The following is an 18,623-nucleotide window of genomic DNA, read 5'->3' as shown; positions in this document are numbered from 1 at the left end:
CTACTACAGCAGACGCTCATCAAGGTTGGTTTATAATACTGCAGAGGCCATGTGTTTGCATAATATGTTTGCCTTTTAAAAGAGTGCCCTACCCACTGAAATAAAAACATACGAAGAAATGGTAGGATTCCATGTAGGCTATTTTTTATTTCAAATTCCAAAAACCATGTATATTAATTGAAGGAGAAGAGACACTGAAAGGCAAAATTATCAGAGTATGCCATATTTTCTTTAATTTTAAAGCACATCCATGGAAGGACCAAGCAAGTGACATTTCTGCACATCGATAACTCATTCATTGTGCATGCACATATTTATTAGTTAATCAATTTAAGTCAATGAAACTGATCTGACAATTACCTCAATGATCGATGTTCAATGAAACTAATTCCTCGCGAAGCGAGGGCCGAAGGCCCGAGCGTAGCGAGGTTAATAAATTTGTCGGGCCAAGCCGGCCCGAGCGGAGCTAAGCCGCGCGAATTCGAGCGAAAAATATATTTATATATATATATGTGTGTATATATGTTTATATCTTTGAAGGTGTCCGGACAATGACGTCAGACTGTCTGGCGTCGTCTGCAGGAAAATTTGCATACATCGAAAAAAATATGCGTGCATGATCAAATTTCAACTGCAATGTTCATCAATATTCACTGGATACAGAACTATCTATCCAGAATTTTTTCCCTTTCTTTTAGAAATCTTTTTTGTGAAAGAGTGCATTAAAGAAATTACACGTTTTGTGGCCTCGGTAAATAATTTTCCGTGGGAAATAAATTCGTCGAACACGACAGCGCTGCACGCCCGTTGTACATTACGTCGCGTCAGAAATGGATTTTCAACCACAAACTAGCCCGTGGAACTATGAAACACCATGCTCACCAAAAAAAATCTTATGCGCCTTTTAATCTCCTCATTTGATGCTAAAAATACGAGTAAAGAGGGCTTTCCACCCAGCCCCAGCTTCGCGAGGTTTTGCGAGTCACGTATTTCTAGTTTGAATTCATTCATGTTCAGATCGACAATGTAATACACTTCTATTTCCTCTTAACAGTAATAAGGGCAGAGATGCACAAAGGGATGTCTTCCATTGATGACAGTGGCATTAACGATGATAGCATTGAGGTTGGAACATTTAATTCCCAAGCTTAACTAAACAAACCTCCCAAAAATAAAAAAGTTTACAAATAACAAGTGACGATTAAAGTGCTTTGATAAATCAGACATATTTAAATTAGCCAATTGGAAACATATATGAAAATGCATGAATGTAACCAGCAAGCAACAGCTGTGTCAAGAATTGCATTTAAACTAAAGACATGTACATGTTATTATAGTGAAAGTGTTTTAATTTCTTTGCAGAAAGAGAAACATCAATCCAAAGTCCCAATAAAAACTGCTATCAAGGCTAAAGGTAGGTTTTATGATATTATACATACTGTTAGTAAAATACACCTATATCAATCTTTTGCTACTTTCAGCACCACAGAATTCCATATTGCTTGACCCTCATTCAAGCTGAAATAAATTGACTTGTTTAGTTGTTTTCTTCAAATATTGGTATTTCTATATAGCTAATTCATTGAATTCTTGATTTTCTATGCCCTGCCAAGTCTTACAAGTCATACATTGCACCCTAACCCTTACCCAACCCCCAACCCTAATGCAAATACCAAACGATAACAAACTAATTAACACTACCGGGAGGGAAGGGAGGGGAAGTCAAACGCCCTACAAAATGCCATAAACCAACCATGCCATGGAAAACAAGTGCTGAGTAGAGTAAAATTCCAAGCACGTGCAAAGGTTAAGGAGCACGCCTTAACCGCAAGAGAATACTGCTGGCCATGCAACTGCTTGCTGTCCTGAACAATTTATTTATTTATTTATTTATTAATAAATATTAAGTGATATCCAACAATGGTGAAGGAGTTGATTACTCTGGAACGTGAGTACGTTAAAAACCTGGAAATTTATTTTCTTGGAAAAGCAATGAAATATTTGAATACCCAGTTCTATAAGCTTTAATTTGATATAGGGCGCTATATCCGTTTAACTGAAGCCACCCCTGAAGGTACACGGTAACCTTAAGAGTATAGACCATAAAAACTGGCATGGATTAATGTTTTTTACGATAACATGGACAAATTTAAAGTGGAATGACCTTAGTTTATTTTTGTTGAGAAAATGCATAGAACATCTGACATCATTTTATTACTCTTATAGACAATGAGCCAATCAGCGTGCAATTATTTTAATTTTATTGTGGAATTATTTTAATTTATTTCATTAAACCATTGATTGATATCTGAAGCATGTTGTTTAAAATTAATAATCTTTTGTCAAGAACTGTTAATTAGCTTAGAAGTAATTCAACGACATGCATGTATTACAAACTGACAACCAAACAGGTGCATGTTACATGTAGGATTAAATGAATCTAACTAATAAAAGTCCCCTGGCTTACATGTAAATTTCCTCTTCTACCAGATTTCAACAATGCATTTTTATAAGTAAATTAGCCATAATTTGCACACTGCCTTGCATAATATAAAATCATCTTTCAAAGTTCACTTTGTTTTAATATGCACTTGAGGTTGTTTTTCGTAGTTATATTATTTAACTTAGAAATAATATTATGTACAGTATGCTGCATATGATTGTGAATTTATACTGAATGCTGTGTTCTATTGCATTAAACTGGTTACCTACAATTATAGCAAACACCATCAAGAAATCTGGTCCCAATTTGCACTCATTTGGGTAACTAAGCCTTAATAAGCTGGAGAAAACTGCCAAATAAATAGGACATGCAACCAGACTATGGATTTGTGGACCACTGGAATTTGGCAATTACTGTATAACACTACACGACTAGCCGATGAAAGCAGAACAACAACAAGTGAAGAAGACCAGCAGTCAAGAAACAAGCAAACCAAACGGCTCCTTTAGGAGCCATTAAAATAAAAAAAAAGTTACTGACCAACAAATTTTTTTTTTCATCTATTTGACTTATGGATGAATACTTCCTCTATTATGATAATTATTAATACTGTGTTTGGGAAGTGTAATTGTTGAAACAAACTTAACTATGACCACATCTTTTTTACTTGAAAAAAACTGACAGTAAAAGAAATTTCGTTAAACAAATTATTTTAAAATGAGTACACAGATGTACATGTATCACAGAAGAATTTCCCATGCCTGCTTATAGTTCCAGATGACTCGTTTAAAAAGCAAACCCTGCATTAAAAAAGAATACTTTATAACAAAATTATTATAAAATAACTGTGGCCACCTTTTTGTCACCTTCCTAATGACAATTATCGACATTCCGCATTTTTTAACTGAATGTGTCCAATGAAATACCCACCAAAATTCTGACACTCAATTTGTTTGACTGGCTTTCTAGGCAATGACCATCCATTTTGATCATATTTTCACCAGTTCAAATCTTTCTTTGATCTCAAACATGTATATATTTAATTTACTTCCAGAAATAATATTTGATTCAGATGAGGATGACACCATGGACGTCAATGGGATAGTGTGTGAAGCACTGGTAAGTATTTGGAGCCTGGATCAGGTTGACAGTACTTACATATATAGTGCAGTATATGTTGTGGTTCAATTTTATCCTTGGTTTAAACAAAGAGAAATAAAAATTAAACCAAGGATAAAATTGAACCACAACATATACGTCGTTTATTTGTTTGTACACACATTTTCCTGCAACTGCAAAATTTATAAGCTTTTTTAGAATTTTCTCGAATAGCGTGAAAGTAAGCGCGTATGCTATCGCTATATGAGGGGCTGTTTACATGGAAGGAGGAAGATCCTACTACTAGGAAGATCCTAGAGGGCGGATAATCCTAGCCCCATATGTTTTCTCTATTATGTTTACTTGCAAAAAGTTGTACTTGGCCCTAGCGCTAGAATCTTTCTAAAGATGTAGCTGAGAGATAGGAAGATCCTAGCGCTAGGAAGATCCTTGTACCATGTAAACTACTTTCTCTCGGAAAATCCTAGTACTAGAGACAAAAAGAACAACATGGCGGCAGCCGGGCGTTCAGCTGCTCAAGGCCGACAGTTATTCTTCTTTTCCTTGTCCACTTGGTAACCACTTCGGCCGAAATTTCTGCATGTAAAGCAAACGAAAAGTTTTTCCGCCTTCTCGGATCTTCCTAGTGCTAGGACCTTCCCCACTCCATGTAAACAGCCCCTTGCACGGTGTAAGTTCTTCTAAGCTCTTTCACAAGTTTTCCCTTCTTTCCAAGACTTAAAACAATCATGGCACAATGGTAATCGCTCCACTTTTCAGGAGGTAACGTAAAATTACTTAAGCTTCGACATTTTGCAAAGGCTACAAAGAAATATGAAGAAATATTTTCCTCACCTCGTGTTGTCTGAATGACGCCATTGTATGCATACGCGACGTGATTGCATTCACCATAAATAAAAAAAACTGCACCTTTAGAATTGAAGCTGTGCTCGATTTTCAGGAACAGAATTCACTTCCACTAAAAAAAAAACCAATTTCCCGAACTACCACAAAATCTCGGGCAATTTAAATATCTCTGAAGAAAACACCACATGAAAGGATTCGAAAGTGTTGCACTTTCAAACGCGTCATCAAAAACGTGGAAAAACGGATACTCGTTTCCAGGCCTTTCCAAAACCACCATTGTCACGCAAGACTGTCAGGGGTGTAGTGATTATGGCCACAAGGAGATTTGGCCGTAGGACCAAACGAAAAGTATCGTGCTATATTGTACTAGGTAAAATACCTGGCTATTAAGGTTATATGAAATAAAATCACCAAAGATTACGAGAAACCAACATGTAAAAGCAAGATATAATGTACTATGTAAAAATATGGATCGCCTGTTATCACGCAACAGACCGGGTTTTCGTCAAACCATATTTTCACATAGTAAGTTGTATCTGTCTTTTTACACGTTAAAATACTTTGTTCATTTAATAAAACAGATCATTACAACGATTCTGTGTAAAAATATGGCTGCTGTCTTTGTTTCATGCTACGAAGAACCAGCCTACATAGAAAGCCTCTCTGCGAATTTTGTGCAACTTTCGCTAGATGTATACCTGCCAACTCTCACGCATTATGCGTGAGTCTCACGCCTGAGGACTAAAGGCATCGATCTCACGCATCAAGGACAATTTCTCACGCCTGACTAACAAATCCGGACGAGTTGTTCTTTAACACGATTAATAACAAAAATTCAATTAAATTTCCCCTGAAAGGGCGCTTAAGGTGTCCTAGCTGAATTACAAGACACTAAAATTTTTGCAAAAGCTTTCAAATGTCTACAATCCGTTCGAATCAGAAGTGTTCAAGGGTCGTCGGAACATCTTCGGAAGTCTTCGGAAAATAGTCGGAAATCTTCGGAAGTGGCTGGGACGTTTTCAGAAATCCCGGTCATGACAAGACGAAAATCTTACGCAAATCTCACGGAAAAAGTTGACAGGTATATAGATGAAAGTGTAAAAATTGGGACAGACAAAAAAACATAGTTTTCTAATTATTGCATCGATCGATAACAATCTCTAATCACAATTTCCTTTTTAGACCAGATCACAATACCCCCGCTGCTGCAAGCAAGGTACAATTTACATTGGTAGTGATGAGGAGAAGAGCCCCAGCCCCATCGACACTGATGACGACTACCTGTCGTCAGTGTACGATCCCAATGATGACACTGTGAGTACTGATGATGATGATGATGATGATGATGATGATGATGATGATGATGATGATGATGATGAAGCCCATGAAAATGTAAGTTTTGTAATTCTTAATTAAAAAAGAAAGAGGGAACAACCTTCTGTATTATTATTGAACAGTGTGTGTAGTACGCTATATGTCTATTTGTATAAATCTTTTTATGGTTTTCTGGCAAATAAAAAATGGAATGGAATGGAATAACAGGGTAGCGACACGATCTCAGTTGGCTATGGTTAGTATTTGCCACGGGTAAGTTTTGTTCCCCCGTGAGTTTCGATAGAGCTGGACATAAGAAGTGTTAGACTTTACTGTACTCCTAAAGTGTTTGGTTTGTTTTGTTTATTTCGTGTGTTAAGCAGGATAAGGAAACCCCCTCCACATCACGGTCAAAACAAGCTGATGTTTTCATGAAAGGTTTGTTCTACAATAACTGATTTTTAACGAATCCGATGTTTGGTTCAGTTTTAACAGAGTTGACGCGTTATTTGGTCACTGCTATGGAATTCGAGAGTTTGCACTCATTTCTTTTTAAAAGCGGATGGACTACCTCATCAACTTTGCTATACTGAACCAAACATTTGTTTCCACTCCACACTGACGTAGTAGCCGCCTATGTGGATAATTTTTAGCCTGCTAGAGCAGGTGTCTTTAAGCAGCGCCTGTTTTCAACCATTTTCTCTTACTGGGTAAATATAAAAACTCTGGCCAGCTAAATGATTTTATATCGAAACTGAAAGCATGATGTTGGTATTATGAAATCCAGTTGGTCTCACTCTTAAAACTACCATGCGCGATATACAACATACGGATACAGTTTGCATATTGACATCATTTTATTTCAGTAGTGAGGGCAGAGGAGGTGACCTCCAATGACAATGAAGATACTGAAGATATCATCGATGATGTAAGTTTTTAACATTTATTAGGTTTTTACAATGGAAAGAAAATGCCAGCGACTCTTAACAGATTGTAGTGAGTATAAAACACAGCAGGCAAATAAGAGTTTATCAAATGAAAAGAGCGTGCAATATACTTGATGTCAACAGATACACAATATGCTGTATTATAAATAATACCTCTCTTGAGGGGCAGAGAGAAAAAATGTATTTTTCTTCTCGGGAGTGTTAAGAATTTGAAAATACATAAAGTGTTAGCTATATTACAAAGGCCGTGAAAACAATAAAACCTTTTTTCTTTTTAAAATTTCCCGGATACCTCTTATCAAATAAGTCAGCAAAACCAATTAAAATGTCCAGTGTCAGTCTACTAGGCTTTAAAGGAAAAGATACAGTGATGTGTAACTGAAGCAATTCCGATTAAAAAAGAAAAGAAAACTGGTTTTCAGAGATAATTGCCTTTTGTTTAAATGACAATGTGCGGTTCTGATACAACACCATCTGATAAAGGTTCTCCTTACACCCATTTATATCTATCTATTCATTTGATATCTGAAAAAGCTGTTTTATTCTTCTGCTGTTCAATATAGCTTAAATTAAATCAGTTAAACCGAATAATCAGTTGATCAACTGTAATCTGCTAACACCCGACATTTTGACACATTTCCTTACGTAGAAAATATATTTAGTGTAAAATGTGGCAAAATCTGTATGTAATTAATTTCTAAATATATAACAAATGTAAATGTGTGTTAATGTTGGAGGTGTGAATGAAGTAAAGTAAGTAAGTAAGTAAGTCAGTCAGGAAGTAAATAGACGCTTGGGAACTCAGAGATAATTTTAAAGAATAGTTTAAAGAAACAGAGATTTTATGGGGGGATGAGCACCAATTGAAACTTATACGTAGCTTTTGCAAAATTCAACTGACAGGCAAGCATAGAACTGGCTGGTAAAATGTTAGCTAAGGTTTCAAGAAGGATGCAAGTGCTAAAGTATCTGAAGATAGATTTCCCCTATCCCCCGCCCCTCCTCTATAACTTTTTAAACCGTTTCTTGATTTACTTGAATATTACTAGGAGAACTGGGATTTTTTGAAATTTTCTCTTCGTAATGGTTCAGGCCCTAGCTATCGCAATTAAGATAATATTATTCTTTTGATGTAATTTAAGCGATTTTGTCTGTAGGTACATCTCCAAACATAACAATTTCTACGAGCAAAGCACATATGTGCATGTTTTGCGAGCAGAGGTTTCAGAAGTTGAGTAGACACCAAAAGAGACGCCACAATGGTGAACCCAAAGTTATTGAAGCCATGGCCTTAAAGGAAGGCTCTGAGGAGCAAATTTTGGCGTTTGAGAGAATTCGTTTAATGGGGGATTACCACCACAATTGTAACGTGTTGGCGCTTGGCGAGGGCGAATTAATTGTGGTGCGAAACCCCAGCAAACAAACCTCTCACGCCAATTTTTTGCCATGTCCTCATTGCCTTGGTTTCTTCAAGGGGGATGAGCTTTGGCGGCATTGCCTCATCTGCCCTCACAAAGCCACAACGGACGAAAAAAAATGGAAGAAAGTGCAGATTGAGGCAAAGCTCCTCTTACCAACGAGTTCGCTCTCAACTTCAACCGTAGACCAGCAACTGTACAAAAATGTAATTTCGTCCATGAAAAACGACGACATCGCATCCGTAGCTCGCCGCGACCAATTGATCACGGACTTCGGGGCAGCCGTCTTTGAAAACGTTGGCATAAAAAATGCCAACTATGTTTCTCAGAGGATGCGCCAGCTGGCGCGTCTTCTCCAAACGCTTCGAATTAAAGCCAAAAATAAGAATGCCACTTTACAGGACTATATAGATACGTCTATGTTCGATGCCTTGGTGGATGCCGTCAAGGAACTGTGTCAATTCAACGGCGAGTCAAGGCTAGAGATTGGCATCCCTTCCCTTGCTCTAAAATTAGGACACAGCCTAAAGAAGTGTGCGCAAGTACTCAAGAGTTCCGCCCTGCGGAGAAAAGACGAAGTGGCCATAAAGAGGGCGAAACGTTTCCTTGACCTCTATGAAGCTGACTGGACCACTAAAATCAGCTCTAGGTCCCTGGCTTCATTGGGGTCAAGGAAACAGAACAAGGTCGAGTACCTGCCCCTAGCGGAAGACCTGGCCCTTTTAAGGAAGCACCTCGACGAAAAGATCGAGAGCGTTTCTAAAGAACTAACGCAAGGAAAGAAAAGTGAAGCCTGGAACAGACTCGCGAAGGCTACGCTGGCCAGGATCATAATTTTTAACAAAAGAAGGTCCGGTGAGACAGCTACACTCGAAATTGAACAATTTCGAAGTCGCCCAAACTGGACAAGTGTAAGCAGTTCATTGAAGGAGTCCTTGACACCCTTGGAAAGGCGATTATGTGAAAGGTAACATTACTTCAAAGGTAACTGTAACAGAAACAACATCCCGATCAAAATCTAGTATCAGCTTGAACCCTTTCCATTCGGATAGACAACCTTAAAAAAAGTTGTGATGTCAAGTACGAAAAAGGTTCCTGGAGGTGCATGAGGTTACTAGCTTAGAATATCGAATTTCTCGTGCTGTTCAAGAGTTTATTATGCAGCATCTTTATGCTTTCCTTTCTCTCACCACCTTGCAAATCCAACAATTTGAAGCTCGCCCAAACTGGGCCCATTTTAAAGGAGTCATTGACTGCCTTGGAACGGCATCTATGTGAGAGGTAATTACAAAAAAAATAAATATCTCTGGTATAAACTGATATAGAGAGCGTACGCCGAAATGGACTACAAATGGATATCTACACACATGTAAATCTTTCCCAAACGCGCCTTACATTCCAGAAGATATACCTTTCGGATTAGTTTCCCCGGTTTTTGCGTTTTATGTAGCTTTGTATATTACTTTTATAGTTATAAGTTTAACTCTTGTGGAACTGTAGGCTTTGCTCGTTAATATTTCCGGAGCTTAAATGATACAGAATACCAAGGAAGCCTGTTTGATTTAAATCTGCTGATAGCTACTAGTATAAGTCATTGTCAAGAAAGCGTGTCCGAAGCCAGTCATATTTGTTTTCCAGTACAATTCAGTTTACACATGAAGAAGTCGTGTAGGTTGCTTCCTTACTATAATGATAACATTAAGGTCTGCTTTAAATCTTCAGGCTCGATCTCATAGAAATCACTGGGAAAAGGCAGCGCAAAGTCCCTTTAATTCTAACACCGGAAACGAAGTCTGCCATCGAGCTTCTAATTGCAAAAAGGCCTGATACAATTCCACAGGCTAACAAGTTTGTGTTTGCCTGCGCAACCAGAAATTCCTTGGGCCATTTACGCGGCTGGGACTGCGTCTCAGCAAGCGTAAAAGAAGTTGAGGGGTCCCTGAAATCGCCAAAGTCCATCACGAGTACAAAGCTACGGAAATATATTGCGACAGTTTCGCAGACGGCGGCGTTAACTGAGGTGGACGTAGATTGGTTGGCGCGCCACCTTGGACACGACATAAGGGTGCACAGAGAATTTTATCGCCTGCACGAATCCACCGCAGAATTGGCCAAAGTCAGCAAACTGCTGTTGGCAGTGGACTCTGGAGAAATTAAACAGATGGCAGGGAAAAGCCTGACGGAAATAAATGTAGAAGGTATAATAAGATAGTACAAATTTTATTGCGAATAGTGCGATTCGACATTAGCATTTTTGATATGGAAGCTCCGGAAGCTGAGGACACAACATACATCTATAACCATAACTTACGTACAAAATCCCTGTCAGAACAGTTCGCAAGTGTGCATATATACCCGAGTGTATATGAAGAGGTATAAGAGAAAAGAGCATGTGAACTAAGCCAAGGTTGAGCACAGCAACCATACGCGCACCATTTTTGACAGGTCTGTGGTCAGTTTATATCATGAACCACTCTCTGTCATTGTTATTGTTGGGATTCTACTGATACTTTGACAACTGAGCTAACCAAGCTGTAGCAGTAGAAACATCACGTTGTTGTCAAAGTTTACTCAAGGTTTAGTTTCAAGAAATCCTAATAAAAGACTGTAGTCACACGGTGAAAATGGTATTTTTTTTTTTAAAACTAGCTAGCTGAAGAACAAAAACATGCAACTGTGTGGGCTTCAGATTAGTCACGGTCTGTGACAAAATTTAATTATGGATTTCCTAACAAAGTACTGTATTTATTTTCTAACTGGCAGATATTCCGGACATACCTGACAATGGTACTATTGAAAAGGAAGGTGGGTACTTTTTCATCAACAACAGTCTCTTAACTTTTGCACAACATCGTGTTAAGTGTTTTTCCTTTCTTTTAGACTCCGGATCCTCGGACGACGACGAGATGAGTGGAGATCAACGTAAGAGTCTCCCTTAATTTACAAATGATTTGAACATTTCGTTAATTCATACTGTTTTTTGTGTCTGGAGATGCTGTACGTATTGTATCTCTGTATTCTTTGTCATAGACTATACAGTCACTCGTACACAGGTTGTCGAAGTCTTTAGACAAGGCTGGTAGTTACTATGTACTGGATCAACTCAGAACTGGATTGAGCTCACCAGCCAAAAACTTGATAAACTTGATAATAAAAACGACCGCTTTTCACCATTAAGACCTACAGGGATGTATGGGTTTTAGGTTTTGATCGCAATTATTTTAGTATCCACTGACCGCAGCCGTTTTACTTTTTGTTACAGATTCATCTTCAGAGGATGAAGGTTAGAAAACAATTTTAAATATGCATGGTATAGGAGGGCTGATATGGATAGGGTGTAATGGTCTCATATATTAACCCTTTGAGTACCACTCTGGTCAAAAGGCACTCGGAGGCCTCTGAGATCATGCTCGCATTGTACCTCTTGCGACGTCATCACTTTTCATGATAGGGCACTGACTTTTGATTAGCAGCTGATAGAGTTGGAAAAGGTCTTGCAAAGATGTTTCAATCAGCATGATGAGATAAACCGCGGGCCAGAGATACAGGCAGTAAAACTTGTTCTCCGCAAATCAGAGTTAACGCTGACCTTTACCACCGTTGGCACTTTTTGTTTTAATTTTCACTTTCCTTGAGGTTTAGACTGAAACCGTTTCCAACGAGTAGAAAGGCGCGCGCTTAAAAATGGCCACAAAACCACAAAAGAGAGTGAGCGCAAAAGAACGCGAAGAATGCAAACAAGGGGGAAAATCGGCGTATCTTCTTCTCCTTCATAACAAAATTTCGCTTTCTGCGATTGTCAGCTTCGAAGTTTAACTTCGTTTACAACTTCGATGTTTACAAACATTTTAGTCCTCACTTTCCAGTGTTTTTTTTTTTTTTTTGAAAATTCGGTCTTCAATCTATGGAGATAATGGCCAGATATAGATATCTGTGGCATTCAAAAGAAATTTATTTAACATTACAATAGAAGTATGGAAATTACAAACACGTGCAAAGAAAACACGCAATACCTAGCTTGAGGTAAACACATTTTCGTGACGCAAACAACATTTATTCAGCCAGTTAGTTGGTTATAGTTTTAGGACACGAGGGAATGCGATTTTTCTAAATAACTAATTAACACATCCACCATATGGACGCCGAGGTGGAGGTGCAGACAAATAACGTGGCGCGCGAGATTTTAAAATTTCAAACCATTTGTCGGTATATTGTCAGAAATAAAATAATTTTTCGGCCACTAGTTATTCAGCTTGTGTGGTGTATACTAAAACAATTATTCACCTCACTGTCGGCTTCGCGGCTCGGTAAATATCCACCACTTTTCACCTCCACTTCGGTTAATAATTTAAGCGGCGTTATTAGTTGGACCTTAATACTGTTTAATATCTGTTTAAACTTAGCATATCACAAATGTTCTTTTATTTATTATTTTATCATTTTATACATGTAGATACCATTGTGGATGATTGCACACCCCAGAGGAAAAGAAAGAAACGTAAATATTACTTTATGATACATCATCAGTGTAGAATTTCTCTCATCATATACTGTACACACACCATGAGAAAGCTGCGTAGGAAAACAGTCATTATCGCAGAAATAGATATTTTAGATTTTATATGATCCCAAACTGTCCCAACGATCGCAGGACACATTTTTTTTTCCTCGGTTGTTGCGGTTACATAGAAACCAGGCTTAATACGGATAGAAAGGAAAACAAAGCACGAAAACCACTCTGACTAAAACAATGCAATCTCTTTACTAGAGTACGGTCCCGAAACAGCTGTCCAGCGCTGCTAACTTATCTAGAGGAGTACGGTGGTTTTCCTATACGATGATGTCATAGGCCGAGTCCAGTCTGTCCCAGTCTGAATTGCGCATTAACGGCGTGTCCGTATTGAGTTAGCCTCCCAATGGGAGACTAGTATTTAGCGGGTCAAAAATACGCATTTTATGCATTTTATTGAAGCAAAATATCAAAAGAAGTGAAACAGAAATATTAACACCAAGAAACTAAACGTCTATAACGTACAAATATCCATTATCCAGTGGCTAAGTCTATTAAAATACGAAAACTTAAGTCGCTCATTTATACATTTTTAAATGTATAACGGTGCTCGAACTCATTGGCAAAATGGTCAGTAAAGGCTGGTTTCCATATGATCGCGGATCGCAGATCGCAGATCGCAATAAGGTCTGCGATCGTCTGCGATCATATGTAAACTACTTCTGCGATCGTCTGCGATCCTGCGATCGCGATCGCAGACGATCGCAGAAGATAGAACCATTTTCTATCTAAAGGCTGGTTTCCATATGATCGCAGACGATCGCAGACCTTATTGCGATCTGCGATCCGCGATCATATGGAAACCAGCCTTAATGGCGGTGCAGCCCAAATGCTCAGCTTTTTTTTCTTCAACTAAAAGAGAGAAATGTAACAGAAAAGCAAACAAATTATAAATGAAATTTAACATAGAAAGAAAAAGAGAATTGAACCTGATTAACTGTTTCAAAGCAATTTGCATTGAAGGCGTATAGAATTTGATTGACGCCGGACAAGAACCGCGCATATTTAGGACTAGTTAGTTGTGATATGTTTAGTTATTGCTGCGGACATCTACTTTTACATAAATTAATTGACAAAGAGCGTCCGTATGAGCGAGGTTCAGTTACTTTCCTATGAGAATTTGTTGATTGGGAAAAAAAGTGTTCGCTGTCCATATTGAGCGGGTTGAGGTTTTTTTTTTTATTTTGTTGAGAACCGTTCGCAGTAATAGAATTCCGAAAGTATCCCCCCCCCCCCCTAAAGTAACGGCTCCCCGAAAATAACGTTGTTTTCTTTTTGCCTTCCGAGGTGTCCCATTTTTAGCCACCTCTATTAGTTCAAGTTGGTTTGAAGGAAACAAAAAACTGTTAATATATTTTTTTAGGGCGATTTTATCCACCGACTCAAAAAGTAACAATAATAACAATGAAACTATAAGAATATTGACAATACATTTCATGAGAGTAACCCCCCCCCCCCCTGAAAGTAGCCGTCCTTTGAAAATGACTATTCAACAACAACAAAATACTGTGTTGTATTTGATGTAAAGTTTTAGTAGTACTTTTGACTCTATAAATAAATGTTCTCTATTTGGATCGACGTACAATGAAATTAAACTGTTTAACGGGACATAAGAAAAGTGACTGCGAAAAATATCTCATTTTTCTTATTTATTGGGAAAATCACCAATGATATCGGGTCATCAATCGTACTTACCGTTCACATCAGTTACATTGGCCAATTGTGTCGTGTCAAAAATTTTGGACTCTAGTATCGTCACCTGATCATAGCTACGTGTTCGACATGTACAATTGTTTCAATTTGATGAACTTTAATACAATGAGAGATTTAAGTTAATTTAAGGTCACTGGAGAGCGAAAAATATTTCTCCTGCCGGCCTTACCAAAACTGAACTGCTGTCAGGGTTGTGGTATAATACGAATATTACTTTCGCTATTCGAACATTTGGAGCCTTTTTTTTTTGTTTCATTATGCTTTGTTCTTGTGAGTAGTATAACCGAAATGACCATGTACTCGTCCTCTTTTTGTGAGACGACTGCTGAATTAAAGGCTTTTTAACCATCCGAAAGTAAGGCCTACCCGAAATTAAAGTAGCGCCTTCCCGGAATTCTACGGTAATATTTAGAGGACACCAAAAAAGCGGTTTCCAGCGGTTTTGATAGCGGACAGAAATAAATACTTGCGAATTGATAATTTCAACGCAACAGACGTAAGTGAGTTTATACTATATGCATTTCAGGTACTCAAGATGAACGCGGAAACAGCACGCTGGCAGGCAAACACGCGTCCGGAAGTAACACAAGTACGTTGTATAAACATCTCCAATAAACTCCCAACCTCCTTTACGAAACTATACGTTACTGAAATCTAGCACAAATTTGTCCTCAGAGGGGAAGTCTGCGAATACAGCCGACATCTATCGTGCGAGGCTTTACCTACATCTACATCTACGTCTACATGTGTTTGGTCGGTAAAAAAATCGCTAAATCATCACACCAACCGTGAAATAATATAAAACAATTATCTAGAAATTAAATAAATAAAATATAACTACTGCTTGAAGAGAGCTGACAATTGAGATTTAAAAGACTCTAATAAACTCGATGGGCGATGACTTTAGGGAGGCAATTCCAGTCAGCTATAGTTCTTGGCTTGCAGCAATCCAAGATGGACGTCGGCTGTATTTCCATGCTTAAAGCTATGTATCATTTTACAACAACAACAACAACTATTATTTACAGTTCCACACCGAAGCTCATATTAGCAAACAATTAAACAAAATATTTCGAGTAACAAAAGTAACTAACAGCAACAGTAACTAGCCCGTTCCCCCGCTCCCTCCCTCCACCAGCTCCTGGAGCATGGGACATAGGACATTAGCTTCTGCAAGGTGACCACCTAGTAATCATCATCTTTGGTTCTTTAATGCTTGGTTTAAGACGTTGTTAGGTGACTTCTGCAAAGTGTGAACAATCCAGAACCCATTTCTTTCTCCATGTCTGTTGATTGGTCACTTCCCACAGATCGTCTTTCCTTATCCTTTAATCCATTTGATATTTATGATCCTTTTGAGTCCAAAATTCAAGAAATCAAATATACATCTTAACTTTTATTGTACGTTACGTAGTGCATCCTGCTAAACGAAATCAGTGATACAGCAAAAGCAATTCTTCAACGACTAAAATTAAGAGGCAGTACAAATGAAGACCGATGATCTTTGTGAAGAAATTAGTACGCTAATCTCATCTGGCTCTCGTGATATTTTGATGTTCTTCAGGTCGTGCAGGCAATAGTTCAACGGTTGGGCCAACAGCTCCGGGAAGTGCCACCGTTCCTCGATCTAAAAAAAGTAAGTTGATCAGTAAAGATACCATTTTCGCCTACGCGCGATGGCAAAATTTGGGCGACCGATGAGCTCCATGATGACTACAAAAGTTAATTTCGTTTGAATTTGGGAAGTTCCCATAAAATCGTACAGAAAAGTACCTCAATGCACGTTATGAAGAGAACTTATTTCGTTCAAAAACGTTTCTTCGGATATATTTAATCGTGACCCAAACAAAGAAAAACAGGGAATCAACAGGGTATAGAAGGTCCATTACAGTTACCACTACTTACCCAGAATTATTTGGGTAAACATGGCGCCCTACCTCAAGATCGTCATTGAACCACATTTTAACGCGAAATCGTCAGTCTTTAAACCTTTACCTAAGAGGGCGACAAAGCCAATAACCTCGTGGTTCTTTACCTTTTCTCAAATAATTTTTGTTTGTCATCAGTTAATTTATGTTCCCCTTTTCAGGCTTGGTGGAAAAACTGGCCTGGAGCAGTGAGGAAAAGAAGGCGGTCTTCACCCATCTGGGGCGAGACATAAGCTCCGGCACATTACCGGGCAAAGCCGCCTGCGAAGCTTGCATGAGAAAAAGCCAAGGGGTCCTTAGACGCCGAAAATGGGATGCTGTTAAATTTTTTATAAAAAACGAAATAACAAGAAGAAACCGCCAGGTCAGCAAGTGAACTGTAGAAATTGGTCTGGGTCATAATCTTACTAGAAAGTAAGGGGGTGGTCTACCTTTGAAGGCAAAGAAGCAATAACGAGACTTGGCCATGGCCTTCGGCCTCTGGAGATAGTTAAATTGACACTCTTGTTACAGGTGGGAACGGCATTCAACTTGAGACAAAGAATAAAAGCTTTAACGTCATTTGCTCAGTCACGTCCTCCGCAAACCCCTGAATTTGGTCACTATACGTTTTTGTTTGGCCAAGGACAGCGAAGAAATATACCGCAATTTAAAACGCACGTTCAGCGCCTTTGTTTTTCTAATTAAATCCTATTGTTTGTCACGTTGCCGTCGCCGTCGCCGTCGCCGTCGCCGTCGCCGTCGCCGTCGCCGTCGCCGTCGCCGTAGTAGCTTCTTAAATTAGAAATTAAGCAACGGCGACGGCAACGGCAACGACAACGCCGCAAAACAATAGGTTTAATGAGCAAAAACAATTGCTCTGCACGTGCGTTTTACATTTTGGTACATTTCTTTTACGGTCCTCTGCAAAACAACAACGTGAAATAACCACATTTAAGGTTTTGTGTAGAACGTGAACGCACGACGGTGAATTTTTCATTTCCTTTCTTAACTTGTACGCCGCTCCTTCCAATTTGGTTCCTGAATAGTTCGCCACTTTTGTAAAAGTTGAGCGAGTTGAAATAATCGCGAAGTAGCACAAATGACATAAAGATATATTTTCGGGGTACGTTTTCGTTGCCGTTGCCGTCGTCACTGCTTAAGCTCCCTACTTTAAGATCTACGACGGCAACGTCAACGACAACGCCACTAAACAATGGGTTTTAAGGGGGGAGTCTGGTTAAAATTTTGAGTTGAATTATGGACTCAATCATTTTTTTGTTCTTGTCGTAATTATACAGGAAAACTATTCAACTTTAAAATATAAAAATTATGAAAAAAGCAGAAAAAAAAGCTTTTATGAAGAATTTGGTTAATAATTAACCATAAATTTGCTTATTATGGTATGTAAACCATTCCAACATTAGACTGTGGTCTACTCTGTTTGCATGCAAAATTCTATGATGATACATTAAATAGCTGGAATTTTATGCACTTTACAATCTGTTACAAATTTGGGCCCAAAATGTAACCAGACTCCCGCCTTAATGAGCAAAACAATGCTCTGCATGTGAGTTTTGAAGTTTAGTACATTTCTTTCCCGTTTTCTGCCAATCTACAACGTGAAATGACCAAATCTCAAGTGTTAAGGAAAACGCGAGCACACAACTGAGAATTTTGATTTTGTTTCTTAGTTTGAACACCATTCTTCCCAATTCAGTTCCTAGATAATTCGGATAGTTTGCATAAGTTGAACGAACTGGAATATTCAAAAAGAACTTTGAAAGACGCAAAGATGCAATTTTAAACGTAATGCCATTAATCATTTGGTTGATGCCCACAAATGTGGATCCAGAACGGTTTCCACTGTTTACAGAAAGTCAGAAAGCAGTTAGAATTGGGATCAATTGTTTATATAAATAGGGTTAAACGTAATTTAACTTAGTTAACGACTTGGAGCAAGTTTGCTCCTTGGTGGCGTGGCGTAGCGAGGCGTTAGCGTTTATTTGCGTATAGTTTGAGCACGGGTGGCACAGTAGCGTTTGGGCGGTTGTTGTTACATTACTGTTTGGGCCTGGTTCAGGTCTGCAGGCAGTTGCGTGGCCAGCGGTATTCTCTTGCAGTTTAGGCGTGCTCCTTTGCACGTGCTCGGAAATTTACTCTACTCAGCATTTTTCGTGGCGTGGCTAGTTTATCGCGTTTTGTTGGGCTTTTCTTTCCCTCCCTTCCCTCCCAGTAGTGTTACCTTGTTATTGTTAGGGATTGGTGTTGGGGGTTGGTAAGGGTTAGGGTTAGTTCGTTGTCCTTAGTACTTATTATTTTTCCACTGAGCTTCTAGTCTCAGTG

General features: G+C 38.6%; 1 protein-coding gene and 1 long non-coding RNA gene across 3 annotated transcripts in view; one reads left to right on the top strand and one right to left on the bottom strand.

Annotated features, from left to right (window-relative positions):
• The window catches only part of LOC146473858 (uncharacterized), a 32,789-nt gene extending 28,171 nt beyond the window's left edge, over positions 1 to 4,618 (bottom strand). For both annotated transcript variants that reach the window (XR_014866318.1, XR_014866317.1), the window contains exon 1: positions 4,397 to 4,618. This is a non-coding gene — a long non-coding RNA (uncharacterized LOC146473858). The remainder of the gene's footprint in view (positions 1 to 4,396) is intronic.
• A 2,914-nt stretch (positions 4,619 to 7,532) lies between these two features.
• LOC146473857 (uncharacterized) lies at positions 7,533 to 16,915 on the top strand. The gene is made up of 9 exons (XM_085117857.1): positions 7,533 to 9,054; positions 9,810 to 10,285; positions 10,851 to 10,892; positions 10,968 to 11,009; positions 11,350 to 11,370; positions 12,541 to 12,585; positions 14,897 to 14,959; positions 15,935 to 16,006; positions 16,460 to 16,915. Exons 1-9 carry the CDS (start codon positions 7,868 to 7,870, stop codon positions 16,672 to 16,674), a joined length of 2,163 nt encoding a protein of 720 aa, XP_084973983.1. The 5' UTR covers positions 7,533 to 7,867; the 3' UTR covers positions 16,675 to 16,915.
• The last annotated feature ends 1,708 nt before the right edge of the window (positions 16,916 to 18,623 follow it).

Source organism: Pavona decussata, unplaced genomic scaffold (genome assembly GCF_977016875.1).
Source record: "Pavona decussata unplaced genomic scaffold, jaPavDecu1.1 SCAFFOLD_92, whole genome shotgun sequence".
In the NCBI taxonomy this organism is placed as follows: Eukaryota; Metazoa; Cnidaria; class Anthozoa; order Scleractinia; family Agariciidae; genus Pavona; species Pavona decussata.
This window is presented reverse-complemented; position numbering and strand designations above follow the sequence as displayed.